The sequence below is a fragment of the Haplochromis burtoni genome, unplaced genomic scaffold (assembly GCF_018398535.1).
Source record: "Haplochromis burtoni strain Fernald_Lab_line unplaced genomic scaffold, NCSU_Asbu1 Contig_106, whole genome shotgun sequence".
Classification (NCBI taxonomy): domain Eukaryota; kingdom Metazoa; phylum Chordata; class Actinopteri; order Cichliformes; family Cichlidae; genus Haplochromis; species Haplochromis burtoni.
The window spans coordinates 1,474,926-1,492,147 of record NW_024582467.1 but is presented as its reverse complement, the minus strand read 5'-3'; the positions used below and the strand labels follow the sequence as shown (position 1 = coordinate 1,492,147).

General features: G+C 39.6%; 1 protein-coding gene across 2 annotated transcripts in view; it reads right to left on the bottom strand.

Moving 5' to 3' along the window:
- LOC102314635 (pro-neuregulin-3, membrane-bound isoform) overlaps nt 1-17,222 on the bottom strand; it is a 355,364-nt gene that overhangs the window by 151,527 nt on the left and 186,615 nt on the right. For both annotated transcript variants that reach the window (XM_042223224.1, XM_042223225.1), the window contains exon 2: nt 2,354-2,483. In XM_042223224.1, the coding sequence (XP_042079158.1) occupies nt 2,354-2,483 (130 nt within the window). The remainder of the gene's footprint in view (nt 1-2,353; nt 2,484-17,222) is intronic.

The window sequence follows — 17,222 nt, the reverse complement described above, 5'->3', positions numbered from 1 at the left end:
CTGCATTTTTAGGTCTTGACCTCTAAGACTCCAATCATTTGTTCACGTTAACCACTGTGAATAAAAGCTTCTATCTTTAAAGAAAGAAACAGAATCATCTTGCGAACCTCTCGATGAGGTGATCTGAGTGTTTGGCAGGGAGATTCTTTCTCTAACTTGTTGCATATTTTATTATATTTGGTGTAGGGCTGGGCCATATCATACCATTCACAGTAATACTGGTATAATGTTAGGCAATGATAAGAAAATTAAATATCGCGATAGAATATGGGTAAAACATGCATTCGCAGTGCCTTTGTTTTCATACGCACATGGTGGAAAAGCATGGCAGCGACGGAGAATGAGATGGGTGAAAGCAGATAGTTGAATGAAACGGATGAACCAGAATTGGTTTGTAAAAATGTGCAACTTCAGTGGTTGTGGAACTGGTTTGGCTTTCGTCCATCAGATACACACCAAAGCACAATGTTTGACAGAGCATGCTAGCGGGCGGTCGTTATTACCGTGTTTTTCGGAAAATACGGCACACTTAAGATCAATCCTTTGATTTTCTGAAAAATCGACAGAGCCCCTTATAATCTGGTGCACCTCATGTATGAATTCTGGTTGTGTTTACTGACCTCGAACCGATGTTATGTGGTACACGGCGCTCAAAGATCTGTCAAAAAATGTTTTAGTACGAAGCTATGAAGCCATACCACTTGATTGATTGTTGGAGCATTACGGCTACCCTATTCAGTAATATGGACTTTGCTTTAACATAATATTACCGTATTGTGTGTGTATAACCTCTTTTTAAGTTATGTGGATATTATACATCGTTATGCTGAGGATATGTAGGGCCAATTTCCACTGGAAATATCTTTTAGTTAAACTGTCAGCAAGGAATTTGCATTTGCACTGTTAAGTTTTTTATATAGCTTTAATGCACATAAAAAAACTGCTGCTTGTTCAAGTGAAAATACATTAACCCTTTAAGACCTACCATAGAGTCAAGTCTGCCAGAGCTTATATTATATTTTTACATTTTTTAGTGCCATTTTTGGGAGCATTTGAAGTTGCTATACATCAATACAATCATTATAGCCCAAATTTTAATAATATGTCTGCATTAAGTGCATAGTAATTACATAAATTGCAAAAAGTGCAATAAACTACAAAAAATTGAAAATCGTTTTGTCTTTTTAACAAAAATTCTAGTTAGAGAAATTTAAGAGGCTTATCCCTCAAAACTGTAAATACAAAAAAGTTGCACAAAATAGTTTCCCACCACAGGAAATTAATTTTGAGTGTCTTCATAGTTTTTTTTTTGAAATACACCAATTTTTATATACTGCAGGAAAAACGAAAATAAATATTATAATGCAAATTTGAAAAAAAACAGCATATGCATCAAAATAAACTATTTCCAGCAGTGCAATTTGAGTTCTAAGCATCCCAGAAATGACACAGAAAGTCATAAAGTCAAACATAACTTTTAAAAACACCAGTATAGTCTTATAAGGCCCTGAAGGTAAAAAAAAAAACTACATTTCTGCGAAAATGACGTCACTTCCAGTTCCAGGCAGGTAATGGCGGACATGCAGTAGTTTGCGCTGATGTCTATTCTGAGGTAGGAAGTGTTACGAACAGCTGCTCGGATCAGCAAAACATGTTTCTGGAATATTATGTTTTTGTTGCTGCAAGTGGTTAATATGCAATTTCTTTCAAAGCTATATGTGGAAGGAAACCGTGACCGAGGACAAGCTGAAGGCATAAGATGTAAGTACAACTCCTCCGGTTTCATATGCAAAAAAAAATTATTGCGCTAGCTTATGTGGTTGCAGTTCTACCAGGATTTAAAAATAGTTACGCAAAACGGAGCGTGCCCGCTCCGACCGGCTTTAAAGGTTTAATGGGGGGGTTGCACTAATAAAGTTGTGGAGTTGTAAAGTATCTTGTCTCGTGTCAATTGTATCGTCAGTTATATCGTTATCGCAAATTTTCAAATGTATATCGTGATAAATATTTTTGGCCATATTGCTCTGCCCTAATTTGGTGTATAGCTGCGTCACACATATTTACACCAGATATGCACCACTGAACAAAACCTAACCCATCTATCCTTTAGAAAAGAGACAGGAAAAACTGCCTATTTTGTATGCATGTCCTTTAACTGATTATCACTTTTAATATATGTAGCATGATGATATACCAAGTATCTAATCCAAAGTATACAGCTAAATGTCAGAACAACAAACCATATACCGAGCAGACACAACATAAATCTCTGGAGAATGCAAAGGCTGTGGATGCAGGAAAGAGAACATAAGAAAGGAAAGAAGCAGAGGTATTTCAATAAATTATCACTTACTTGCAGTGTTTGTGAGGCCCGCTGAGTGTCTCGATGACAAAGCATTCACCACCATTTAGGCAGTAGGCCAAGTCCTTCTCATGACAGGGCTTGAAATGCTCCGAGTGTAGCGGAGGGACAGTTGGAGATGCTGCAGAACAAACAAAGAAAATCTTGTCAGTCACAAGCACGGTGTCCTTCCTCCACCCTGTAGGGAGTTTTTCAAAAGCTCAGTTTTTACCCAACTAAAACAAGAATAAGCTAAGTTTACTAAAATACCTGTGTACACGTAGAGAGGACCTCATTTTCACTCGCCGTGTCTTCAAATAAATCATGGTTTTATCTTAAACTACAGTAGAAAAATACCAGTTGTTTGGCGCCAGCCAAGGATGCATAACAACAGTTTGTCTGTGCCTACAGACAAACTTGACGCACATTGTGGATAATACCAACATGCGATTGTTTGTTTAGACCCTGCGATGTCACAAGCAAAAGATGGATGGGGGACAGGTAATAATCTGCCCCTTTATGATTAATACTCTATAGTTGCAGTAATGCTGTTGGAGAACATCAGTTCTTCCAGTGATTTATCACAACTTGCATGAGTGATTGTGCGTAGTACACAAATCTAAGGGAATCTGCTCGATGTATATTAATAAATGACCTCATAATTGAAATTCACTAGCTGGGCCGACGTCCTCATCTTAGGTTTGACAGCGTTTTAGTAGGTAAAAGTGAATGCTTTGACATGAATTGAGCTGCGGTTTGGGGAAGCCTCGGAGGGGACTGGCGATGGCTCCCGGGCCTGGCAGATCCCCATGCACTAGATAGAAATGAAGAAGTTAAAGAATTGAGAACAAGGAGGGAGGGAGGGTGGGGTACGTAAACGAGAATGAACAGCTTGCAGAACAGGGGGAACCTATATAGATGACAACCAGAAGGAGCGTGTTTGGAGGCGTGGTCCTGCTCCTGAAATTCCGATACATAATCTCCAGTTAATAACCAAAAGTTTCTCAAGAGAAAGAAAAATGCACTATCAATGAAATAATGGTGTTATGGGCATTTTATTGCTGGTTGAGGATAAGATAAGAAAATGTTGAGATTTCACAGTGTTCATGGTCGTCATCCATCAGCATTGATTAGAAAGCCTGTGATGGAGCCGATCAAGCTTTCAGATGCAGGGAGAAATCTGATCTGCAGATTTATTAATACCAGACTGGGCTCCTGACTCTTTCCTTTGTGCTTACAAATGAAAAATGAGTCTGCTAAGGGCTCTCATTAGCAGAATCCCAGCTATGTTTTTCTTAAAGTAGCTAGATGAACTGTGATGAACCAGAACACTATGCTTCAGTGATTAAAATCAGTTTTACTTAGAGGATGCTGTTACTTCCACAAGAGTACTGATCACTGTATTAGGTTGTTCTTTAATGATGTGTGGAAGATACATCCAAGTGAACTGAAGATTTTTCAATCAAGAAATGAGGAGAGGGGAGGACTCTGGAGGTGAGTTAGAGGTGAGTTATTTTTGTATGGGCTCAGATCCCTTAATCAGCAGTATGAGGCACCACAGGATTGAGTGGTGGGTTGGCTTATGAGATGCTAGGTGCTGATCAGACCCCAGGGATATTCTGCAACCACTGATAATTAGCAGATGAGAGACTGGTTTAAAGTTAGTAGTTGAACCGGGAACTAAGGAAGGGGTAAACTGAGGTTTCCAGTAGCTTGGACAACATGGCGATATGCCCTCAACGCCGGATCCGAGGCTGACATGAAAAGCACGTACAGAGTAATGAATTATTTACAAATAAATAAATATTTCTGAATATCTGTTTCAGTTTAAATACCGACCTGTTATTACCTGGGTTGACAGGATTTGAAGTTTGCTATTTGAAGTTTGGATACACTACAATTTAGTTTAGAGTTGTCTAAACTAAATTGTAGTGTATCCAAGTTAACAACTACCCAGCTTTGGGTAAAATATTAAAAAAATTACCATGACTGGTTTCAGATGGTTTTCAAATTTTAGCTTTAAAAATCCACACATAATGATGATAGCGATTAGTATTAAGAGAAAAGAACAAAAAGGGGGAAAAGGTTTCAGCTTGAGCTTGAAAACAATTGGTGCTACGGACAAAAGTTAGAGTTCTCTAATCATCCAGGGAGGTCTTCTTAACCTTGACAGTGAAGCTGTCACTTCCTCTAAAACAACAAAACAATGCAAACAGTGGTTGTACCCAGTGGCATGACCAAAGCCTTAACCAATACCAGTTAGTGTCGAAGTTTCTGGCTCTGTGGCTAAGGTCTAAAAAAGTCACCAGTGTCATTTGAATAATCTGGGAAATATAATAAACACATATTGTTCAATCATGGCAACTAACATTAAGTTTCAACAGCAGGTTTAGGGAGAGAGAACATGTGCAGGAAAGAAAGCAGCATTATTTAGCTGTTCGCATCCTGTGGACTCACAAGGTAACGGTGAGAATAAATTCATTCTGAAAACAGCATTTCAACTAGACAAGGACAAATAGAGAGATTAAGAGAAGCCATGATTGTAAGAGAATTCATAATAACAATCTACTTGGGTATGTCCAGACATAGATGCCTCGCCTTCCAGTGGAGCACATCCTGCCCACAGAGACATTAAAACAAAGGCCTGAACCACAAAACGGTGCTGAATCTTTCTTTGCACTCAGTCTGCAACACTAGATCTTTTTTGAAACAAAGGATTTCCTTCCACACACGATTTCATGCTTGGACTGGGTTGTGCTGTTTTGTTAGTCTTTGCGATAAGTGACAGAAGCGCCATTTGTCATCGTCTCCCTTTGTTTTTTTTTGTTGACAGAGTTGTCACAATGCACTGTAGGTTGTTTAGCTTAACACTCGTCACCTGTCAGCTCAGACACTGTATGCACTCAAAGAATTGTATCATTCTAAAGAATGCCAGAGTAGACTGAAAACAGTAATTTCAGTCTGCTGGAAATATCAATGCAAGTTTAAAAACATAGCCCGCAGACATCAGGCGTCAATCACTACAGAAGAAAACAGTCCAATTTACTCCACTATGATGTGAAGAGAAGGTTGGAGAGGCCCCGAAAGGATCAATAAACCATTGGGTGCTGGATAACACAACCCTCCACTTCAACTCGTCTTTTCCTTCCTTTGTCTCCTTCTCTCCTTCTCGCTGATTACAAGCAAGAAAATGAGGAAGGAATAAGAAAGCTGCTGATTTTCACCTCCGCATCAAGGCGCTGCTTGATTGTGGAGTAGAGGAAGCTGTAGCCATTTATGTAATAGTTACAGAATTAATGATGGAAAAAAGAGCAATCAGGGTCCTTTCTGAACTTCTAACTATGACACAGATGTCTTCAGTAGACACTTCAAGATGAGAAGAGATTAGCTAGAAGGATATCAAACCACCAGTAAGGGCAGGTGATGCAGTATTCATGATTTAATTTTTGTTCTACGACTTTGGGAATCCAGATCAACAGGGGGGACATATACTGAAGGAATTTCAGAAGTTCAGCTTGTCTACTTCAAATAATACTACTAATTCTAATATTGCTACTTTAACACTATAAATTTCATCACCATGTATGTTTTATGCAAAGTAAGACATTGCTGCTACAGAGATTTGTAGCCATATTCGTAAAACAAAATGCTCCTAGTGATGAAACTCTAAGAAAAGTCTAAGAATTATGAATCCTTCAAAAAATTCCCCCTACACTTAAGGCTAGACTTTGTTAACAGTAATACCAGCTCAGAACAGGAAGTAGAATTCTTAAGAGGGTAAAGAGTTTAAGCAGAGGAGAGAAACTGTTAAGACCTCCTGCTGTTGCATTTTAATCCCCAGTCTATCCCTTTGGAGTAATATTTAAGTGTGGTTGAGCTGGAGAGTAGCATCTTTGTAAGGATGTACATAATCAAAAAATGATCCTATATAAAAGTGGAGGGGCAATAGAGTAAAAAGTCAGACTTTGGAATTTTGTGCCCAGGTGTTGTTATTTTTCCTGTACGGATCTTGTACTTTCATTCACATCTTTTTACTCAGAATAACTTTATGTTAGGAGGCAAGCTTATTCTATTAGCTTCACTTATATCGTCTTCACCTAAGTCTCTAAGGCGATCCTGCACATTAAACATTATGCTAAATCACGATGCTCAACCATCAGCAGTGAGTAAAATCTCTCTCCCAAGCCATTTTCCCTTTTTTGTTTATTTGTTGTGTATTCCATATAAGTTTGGCACAGGTAGGATAATTTCTCATACTTGAACCACCATTCCCTCTGTCTTTTAACAGCAAGTGCTGACGTAGGCTAAAAATAGGCCCTTGGGTATGTGGTCAGCAGCCACTTATTAAGTAGTTCAAATATTTCCCTTCAAAATGAGAAACGATGAGAGGGCACTTTCAGGACATAAGCACCACTATTAGCCCTAAAATCCCTTCAATATGGATGTGTTGGCCTCCAATCCAAATTAAATTCCTTCCTTTTTATATTCATAAGGTAATGGTCAAACAAAGTTATGTTTGCAGACCTCATTTACAGCTCTTTTTCCTCACTACTGTTATAGAAAACATGCCATGCCATATTAGATAGTTCATTTTTTGTGTGACATGCAAAGACATGTAAAACAGAGCTACATACCAAACCATAAATGAAAGAAAGAAACTCAGACGTTCTCCTCATTGTTACAATAAATTTGAATAAATTCATATATAATATTGCTTAGTGCAGGCGGTTCAGTTGGTTAAATTGTCAACAATTCTGCAGTCTAGACAGAACAGAGCATCTCCAAAGTGTTGCAAATGAAAACACAAATTCTCTCTTTGCTGCTGTTGCAAAACTTTTCTGAATGCATTATCTGAAAAAGAGAAATGCCAGCTATACAAAAATCTGCTTAAGCTATATTCAAGTCATAATTTATCAGGCACTTACAGTTATCAACAAAGCACTGATTAGGGAATAATCTGTGTTATCTTTGTAATGTGATGTGGTGAGCATGCATTGCTAGTGAAGGCAGTAGTTATATAACCATATATAACTGTCTGAATGCACCCGGGGCAATCTTTCTCGACCTATATTATGGTTAGCATTAGTTAGCTGATATGTAACATTCTTTGGCAATATTTAATCACTCTTGACACTGTCTACCCTCATGTGTTTTCCACCATATGCATCTGTACCAATACCTAGATGTGGCTGTTGTGGGTGAAGCACAGAGGTCCCATGAGGAGGCCTGTAATAGTGTACTTCCTGGCTGACAATTCTCCCAAGTGGCAGACCAACAGCTTGCCAGCAAGGCATTCATGCTAACTGATAGCAAAGGTCTCGGGCAAGCTGCTTCTACCCTGCCTGATTATTGATTTGTGCTGGGAGTGGAAATAGTCAGAAACAGGGACTACACAAAAAAGACTAACAAAAATGGAAACATGGGGTTTTCTATTGTAGAACGGAGGGTTACTGAATGTAACAGGTAGTAGTAACACAGTTCTTTTACACTGTTAAAGGTATCGTTAGGCAACTTCATCAGTCAGCAGTCAGAGACAAGAGTACTGCTGCTGTCCTGTTTCTACTGGACACTCTAGAGGACTTTGTTGTTTGAGTTGGAGGACGTTGCTCTAGAGAACTGACTCATGACATTACTGGGCTTGACAAGTGTCAGTATGCCTTTATAAGTCTGGTGTGTGCTAATGATAGTTTATACTATATTTTCTTTTTTGTTTTAAACGCATTTCCACAAAATGAACATAGGTATATAAGCAGTTGTCAAGAAAAAAAAGTAAACATAAACTTTACTTTTGAAACTGGTTCCATAACTTGGAGTCACTGCTTGTGATAATTGAATCAGTGAAGCTGATATTTAGATTATGTTCACACTCCCTGTTTAAAACAGATGAGAGTATTTATTCATTCAATGCCTAGGCGGTGTCTTTAATTGATAACACACAGCGTACGCCATCTGATGGCTCATACACTGCGCATTTATGAACAAACCATCTGAAAGGTGTTAAAGACAAATAAAAAAGAACCATGCATGAAGACTCAGATGGTTCTGTTCCTCCAACAGATGTTGATTTATGGAGTCATTTACATCGCTCTCAACAGATCATACAAAACTGTCTATGTCTTAAACTTTAGACATAGTTTTCACTGCAGTCAAAAATATATACCATGATATGCTATACCTCTACTGAGGCTCAAAGCACCGTGGGGGAGTGAGGAGTGAAATTTCCATTTAGAAACCTAATGTTGATTGAAGTGCTGTTGTAACCACTATCTCTGCTTTCAAATGATAGAAAGAAAATGCAGACTCTTGTTCCTTTTTTAAAATCCTGTATACCTGTGTATGATTATGACTAATTGACCATTTGTGTTCCCAGTTGTCTTCCTCTTCAACATGATTCAATTCACCATCACGCTACCGTCATTCATGTCAAGTTCCTCCGCAAAGTGTTATGAAATTGCTCTTGTAAGTAAAACTGGTCATTCAGCAGTTGCCTGTTTTAGTAAAATCTAAAAATCTAGTAAAAGTACAAGCTTTTGTCATAGCTGGAAGAAACTTCTGGGTTATTTCAATCAATTTGAAGTCTTCCTAATCAAAAAAGCACTTTTCAAACACACTGCAGGCATGCTCAGCAAACAATCCTTCAAACAGTAGTCAAAAGAACAAATATTTGTTCTTTGCTCCCACCTCTTTTTTCATTCCATTCAGCTGTTCTTGTCCTGCTTACTGCCTATCTGACCATCTGTAGCCCATCAGTTCATCACTTCAACAACAAGGACACTAGAAATGTGTCCTCTCTTTGGGAAAATTACATAAAATCTTAATTTCTTTATTCATCTTCAACAGACAATGAAAAACAACTGAACTATATGTTTGTATTTAAAACAAAGAGAAGAGTCACTCCTGTGAGGTCAACACACTGCAAGTACTGCAATTATTGCTGGATACGCTAAATCACTTATCCAGCTCATGTGTTGGACAGCTTGGTTTTTTATGTTTTGATCATAAAAATGTTTACAATGTTTAAAATATGTGCACATCTGGGATAGACTGATGCTTAAAATGTACAAAATACACAATAACGCAGTTTAATGAAGGACTTTTTTGTGGTCTTGGCAGTTCTTCAATAATCACGGGTTTAGTATACCAAGCTAATTGGGCTAAATCGAAAATACCCACAACGACCGACCAGTGCATGCTGGGCCTGGCTAAATTCTAAAACACCAACAGCCGACCTCCCAGCTGTGTTTTTAACAATTACCTTGTGCAAGGAACCTCTATGCAAAACCTTCCAGTTTTATTTATTAACTCAACAACCTCTCATGACTTCAAACAACTCATTCTGCTCAGTGGCTGAGAACTTTGAACACAATGAGAGAAACAAGCCAAATGGACTGGTTAATCTGCATTCAGAGCAAAGGCAAAGAGAAGCTGATCCAAGAGGACTACATAGAGCGAAGTGCTCACAGTGCAACATCTAAATAACCTGTTTTAGCTCTCTTTCCAGAGGAGACACAAATCACCAGTGTGTTCTGTAGCAATGTAACACTTTGCACACACAATGCTGTGTGTAAAAACTGTGCCAACTCTCTGTTTGACTCCATGTTTGTGGCAGAAACTGCTGTCAAGTCTGCATTGTTGACATCTATGTGTTGTCTGACTTAGCGGACTGCTGCATGAATTCCATGAGCACACTCTGTGTTTGTTGTCGTTGTTCGTTTGGCTTTTTCTTCTTCTGCGATTAATTGTAACCAGTTTTAAAATGGTAACATTTTAAACGCACTGTTTCTAAATTAGCAGCGCATGTGTGTTTCTGTCACGAAATATGAGCTCAACAGCTTTAATGGAGTGAATGATGCATGAGTTAACATTGTACTTGATTAATGCATTATCCACCCACTGTAATGCTAACTGCATCACACACACAGGTTTAGAAGGAGGCAGAAAGAAGCAAATATTTTTTTAGCATTACGACAAAGTAATCCAAAGCTTTACCAAGGAGATCCTTTACATATTGTGATAAATGATTTAACCTATGTTAGCATACATAAATGAAATGATATTAGACACAAGTGGTGCAAACAAGCTTCTTTTGAAGGGTGGGTAGGGACTCCATTTGTAATAGGGTGAGGAGTTCAGTCCATCAGTAGGAACTTGAAGTAGAGCTGCTACTACTCCACATCAAAAGGAGCCAGTTGGGTGGTTTAGGTATTTGACTGGGATGCCTCCTGGGCGCCTCCTAGGTGAGGTGTTTTGAGCATGTAAAGGAGACCCCAGGCAGAAACAGGACACGCTGGAGAGGCTGTGTGTCATGGCTGCTTTGGAAACTTCACGGTCTCTGTCTGGATAAGTGAGCAACAAGGGTGATCTGTGCTCCTCTGCTTAGACTGCCTCCCTGTGACCCAGACTTGTGCTTGTTGAGCAGCAGAAAATGTTTAACAGCTAATCAGCTAACAGAGTATCAAGTCCTAATAGCTGGCTAGTTCTTGTTTCTTTTTAACATTCAAGATGTTTTTATACAGTCTGACAGCAACAGGCTAAAAAGATGCATTAGCTAACCTGACAGTTGTAGTTTGTCTACAAAAATGACAATGCTTAGCCTCAGCAGGCTTCCAATACTTTGCCGGAAGCTCTGCTCATTATCAAGCTTGCCGTGACATTGACGTTCAACACATTTCTCAAATTCAGTTTCTTGACACTGTTCTCATAGCTTGAGTATAGCTATGGTGGTGGTAAGATATCATTATTGCACAGCATGATCCAATAAAGATAACAGCACACCTCACTTCTCTCCCACTCATTCTCGCTCTTATGGAGCAGCTGTCCAAAAAAATATCCACCAAGTCATCTTCACTGATAGCAAAGCTCTTTGAGATAAGAGCACCAGTCTGTGATGTGATGTGTCTCTTTAAAATTGCTTTGAATGGCTCCATTGCTGATGCTTTGGATTGGATTTAATAGCTTTTGTGTGGCAGGTAAACAAATTGGATGAAAATCTCAAGTTAAGATGAAAGTCAAGTTAAGCTTCTCCATGCATATATCTGTGTGAGTGTGTGTGCATGTGTGTAACTCATCAATCAGTAACAGTAGCATATGTAACAGTGCTTCTTGTTAGTGCAACTTTGATTAATATATAGTGTATAGTACATATGCTACTGTCTATGATGACACTGAATTTCCATTCATGATCCCTCATATGAAGTAAATGCACAGCAGCTGTCTCCTTCAGTCCAGCGCTTGTGTGTATCTGCATGTGAATGTTAATTAGTGTATGCACGTGTGTGTGCGTGCATTTCAATTTGTCTGTCTATGTGGAGTCTTGAGTGTTGCACAGAGGCAGCAGAGCAAAGCCACACTGCTCACTGCATTGCAGATACTTGGCCCTGTGTGGCATGGCACAGATAGATGTGTGTGAGCAGGCCTCCGTGCTCTGACTGTACAGCCAAACAAAAACAAAATGGCAGTGTGTCAAGATAGCTCTGCGGTCAACAACAGGCTAATCATGGAAATCTGATACTACCTGTTTCCTCCCGCTCTCCCTCAGTCTTTCCTCACACGGGCTTGTACAGTCACATAAACACACACTCCAGTAGCTCATTTTAAGTGCACCTGCTCTGTGCAGATAGGCCCGCTATACCTCTGCTAATCTGTCCGTGTGTCAGTCAGCCCTGCCTGGCCAGTAAAGTCCCCCCCAATGCTTCATGTTCTCTGTTCAGATCACATTCACAGGACACCTCCAGGCTTTGCCAAATAAATAGCGCTAAGTATCAGGCCTCATCCCGTCCCCTGGCCATCTGGCTCAATAACAGAGAAATTCATTACTCTCCAGGTGATAGCTTCAGCACACTCTCTCTGGATTGACTTTGTATCCCTGCAGGCTTCATTCTGACACTGGAGATTATAATCACAACCTGGCTGCTAATGTGAATGTGAATGCTTAAGCCACTGCTGTTGCTCATACCAACAGTTCACGTCTGTCTGACATTATCATCCCTACAAATTCTGCTTGCACTGCAACAAAAAGGTACCTCTCTCTCCCTCTGTGTCTATATGTGTGTGCGTGTGTGTGTGTGTGTGTGTGTGTGTATGTGTGTATGTATGTGTATATATATATATATATATTGAATTGTACAAGATCAATGGGACCCTAAGAGCCTTCATCAGGAACTCAATGGGGATGTGGCGTACAACACTAGAGGCCAACTCCAAGCCCATAGCACAAGTCACCATCAAGTGCGGGATCTACCAAGGAGATGCTCTGTCCCCACTGCTGTTCTGCATAGGCCTGAACCCCCTCAGTGAGATCATTAACAAGACTGGCTACGGATACCGACTACGGAACGGAGCAGTTGTCAGCCACCTCCTGTACATGGATGACATCAAGCTGTATGCCAAGAGTGAACGAGACATCGATTCACTGATCCACACTACCAGGCTATACAGCAATGACATTGGAATGTCGTTCGGACTGGAGAAGTGTAGTCGGATGGTAACAAAGAGAGGGAAGGTAGTCAGAACTGAGGGGATTGAACTACCAGAAGGCAACATTGCAGACATAGAGGACAGTTACAAGTACCTGGGGATCCCGCAGGCAAATGGGAACCATGAAGAGGCCGCTAGAAAAGCTGCAACCACCAAGTACCTGCAGAGGGTCAGGCAAGTCCTGAGGAGTCAGCTGAATGGTAAGAACAAGATCCGGGCCATCAACACGTACGCCCTGCCCGTGATCAGGTACCCTGCTGGGGTAATAGGCTGGCCAAAGGAGGAGATAGAAGCCACTGACATAAAGACAAGAAAGCTCCTTACCATGCATGGAGGGTTTCACCCCAAGTCCAGCACCCTGAGGCTGTACGCTAAGCGGAAGGAAGGGGGCCGGGGACTGGTGAGTGTCAGCACCACAGTCCAGGATGAGACAACGAACATCCAAGAATACATTGGGAAGATGGCCCCAACTGACCGAGTGCTCAGTGAATACCTCAGGCAGCAGAAACCCAAGAAAGAGGAGGGAGACGAGGAACCATCATGGAAGGACAGGCCCCTGCACGGTATGTACCACCGGCAGATAGAGGAGGTGGCTGATATCCAGAAATCCTACCAGTGGCTGGACAAAGCTGGACTGAAAGACAGCACAGAGGCACTAATCATGGCAGCACAAGAACAAGCTCTGAGTACAAGATCCATAGAGGCTGGGGTCTATCACACCAGGCAAGACCCCAGGTGCAGGCTGTGTAAAGATGCCCCAGAGACAATCCAGCACATAACAGCAGGGTGCAAGATGCTAGCAGGCAAGGCATACATGGAACGCCATAACCAAGTGGCCGGCATAGTGTACAGGAACATCTGTGCCGAGTATAACCTGGAAGTCCCGAGGTCAAAATGGGAGATGCCCCCAAGGGTGGTGGAGAATGACCGAGCTAAGATCCTGTGGGACTTCCAGATACAGACGGACAAAATGGTGGTGGCTAACCAACCGGACATAGTGGTGGTAGACAAACAGAAGAAGACGGCCGTAGTGATCGATGTAGCGGTTCCGAATGACAGCAATATCAGGAAGAAGGAACACGAGAAGCTGGAGAAATACCAAGGGCTCAGAGAAGAGCTCGAGAGGATGTGGAGGGTGAAGGTAACGGTGGTCCCCGTGGTAATCGGAGCACTAGGTGCGGTGACTCCCAAGCTAGGCGAGTGGCTCCAGCAGATCCCGGGAATAACATCGGAGATCTCTGTCCAGAAGAGCGCAGTCCTGGGAACAGCTAAGATACTGCGCAGGACCCTCAAGCTCCCAGGCCTCTGGTAGAGGACCCGAGCTTGAAGGATAAACCGCCCGCAGGGGCGTGCTGGGTGTTTTTTTTTTGTATACACACACACATACACATATACATACACACACAGTGCAGTGCTGATGAAAGTATCACCCGGTAGGGTTAGAGTGAATGGATTATATTACATCGGGAACCCTCCTAATCCCTTATCCAATTGGTTCAGCTTTAGCTTTCCACCATAAATAAATAAATGTATAAATTATACACCTGAAATTAAAACCCATGTTTACTATGTACAGGATATGATTAACTGTTCCCTTTTTGCAAACAGAGGTGAGGTCAAAGAGGAATTTGTTATAATCATTATTACTATACTATAACTATAGATATAATCTACTCTTTATATATATATATATATATTATATATATATATATTATATAATTAGGGGTTCAACTAATACACAAAATTCACGGTTCGGTTCGATACTTTGGTGTCACGGTTCGATATTTTTTCGATACAAAAATGTTCATGCCTTTTTAATTATGTCATTTATTAAAATTATAAATATATATTTTAACTCAAAAGTACAGTTTTTAAATTTAATGTTGCTGAAACACATAAATAATAAATCATAAATCTGATCGAGAAATCACTCATCTTTGGAAAAGAGAGTTTATTACAGAGAAATGGCTCTTTCCAAAATAAAAGCTATACTATACGCTTCTTCTGGGCTATATTCTCAGCAGCATATTAAACATATCAGGTCCCCATAAGGAGAATCACGTGCTAACAGCTGTAGCTCGGAGTATTAATAATACTGTTATCTCTGTAAAAATAACTTGGTGGGGATTTGGGGGTGATTTTTTTTCCTGGCTTCAAATAGGATACACTTTATGGGTGTAGTAGGTCTTATCCAGCTTTACCAAAATACTTAATGTGCACACACACTTAGATTGCTTTATTCGTGTACAGTGCATCCCCCCTCTCACAAACTCAGATTTGCATAGGAGGATGCCCCCATCCATAAAAGCATGGAAATGCTCATCAGTGATTTATGGTGCAGGTTCTGCAGGCATAGGTTACTTCTCTCTATCTGCTCTGTCCAGTTCTAAGTGACCCTTGAGCGCCGTCACAGAGTTTGCTAACTTGCTAATTTGTATGTAGCAAGTTAGCAATTCAGGCTAGTGTTCCATATGGTTTCCCATGAAAACTATGAATATTATAGTTGTTGCTTTATATGTGAACAAATAAATTACAGAAATGTTTATGCATATGCATTCATGGATAGAAACATGTTTAAATCTGAAAGAATCTTATATAAATGCTTGTCTTGGGTATGGAAAAATAAAAGACCAAACATTCCCACACTATATGTACGACCTTTGCTTAAGACATAAACCTAAACAGGTGATTTAATCCCATTATCAACAGCTGCAGTGTATGCTGGCAGAACTATTTTTTATCATCTCAATCACATTTTAGAATTTGCTCTTTGTCATGTCACTTGGGAGTATACAGTGGTGTGCAAGTACCCATAATAAGACTATTTATATGCTGGCAAAGCCCACAGCTCTGCTGAATAAAGCATCCCAATAATGTTTACATTTATTTAGTAAAATCTTCACATAGATGCTGGCACTTCATACACCATTTGACAATAGCACCAGGTGGTGAAAAACATCATTTAAAACAAGTGTAATTCATGGCATATGTCAGGTAACATTAATATTTGAAACCCCATTAATACAAAATGTGTTCTGTCAGTTCCACCTCACAGGAATTTAAATTTCTCTTCATGTGCATATAATTAATGTGCATTTCATAAGGTTCTTTCTCACCTTACATATAGAATCATTTGAAGGTATTTTTCGATTTATTTGTTAATTAGATGTGATCAGCTGATGCAACCATCACCATGCAAACTGACTTTGGTTTCATGGAAGCAGCATAGTATTCAGCAAGTATTCTGAAAATTTTCTGTCCTAATTCTACATTTCTCCACTAATCATACTGGAACAATCCTAAACGAGTATTTAGATGTATAATATTCAACTCGTTAGAGAACTTAAAGAGTGATTCAGTAGGGCCTTTTATCAAGTTATATTTTAGAACAACAGTGTTGGAACTTCTTATTCTTATTCATGGAGCATTCAAATTAACTTGACAATATGAATAGTTTACTGTTCCTTAGAGACTCTTAGTAAGGTTTTACAGAAAATCCAATTACTGATCTTCTGATGATGCCTGAGCATACACAAATGAGCTATGGGAGAACATAATTTCAGCAATATGCACATAAAGAAGGAGAGAGTACATGCAGAGAGCTAAATAACTGTAACTTAATATTTTTCACTGTACTGGCAAACATGATCCCTACGAGGTCTCTTTGAGTGAAAAACTTAATCTGTAGTTTTTGCAGTAGAGCTACATTGGAGCCAACAAATACAAACTTTATGCAGGTTGAGGCTGACAGTATGCCTTGTACTGAATAAGAGCAGCCTTACCCTGCAAATGCTTTCAGTTTAACTTCATCAATTTCAACAACAAATTTTATATTAATAAAATAATAGGTTGAACTTTGGTTACAACTGCATATTAAAGTGGTAATATTAGGATAACAAGGCAGAAACAAGAACGTAATAATGTGGTCATTTCTAAGTTATTACCACTCAGTTACTAAAGTAATAACAGTTAATAACCAAGTAATAACATGGTAACAAGAGTGGTATCAGTTGAGTAATATTACACGAATGTTTATGTAACTGGATAATAAGGGTCCAAAAAACTAGAGGTAAAAATATGAAAATAAAAACATTCCCATGAAGCAAAAACCAAGTAGTAATATTAGCATACCATGGTAACAATAAGCAAATCTGCTAGAAATATGAAGGCCATGTCTGTGACTTTGAATTTTCACATTTTTATGGAGTTTAAATTGTAATAATATTATAATAACGAGATAATACTGGCTATTTTAGCATATTTGGTTAGTATTACTATGTTATAATGTGAAAAGGTTACCTTAGGTTCCCAACATTCCCAACTAGTTTAATGCTCTGGATTAATAAATGGAAACTTGCTAGTTTCTGTTTAATAAGCAGGAACTAGAGCTGCAAAATGCAAAACT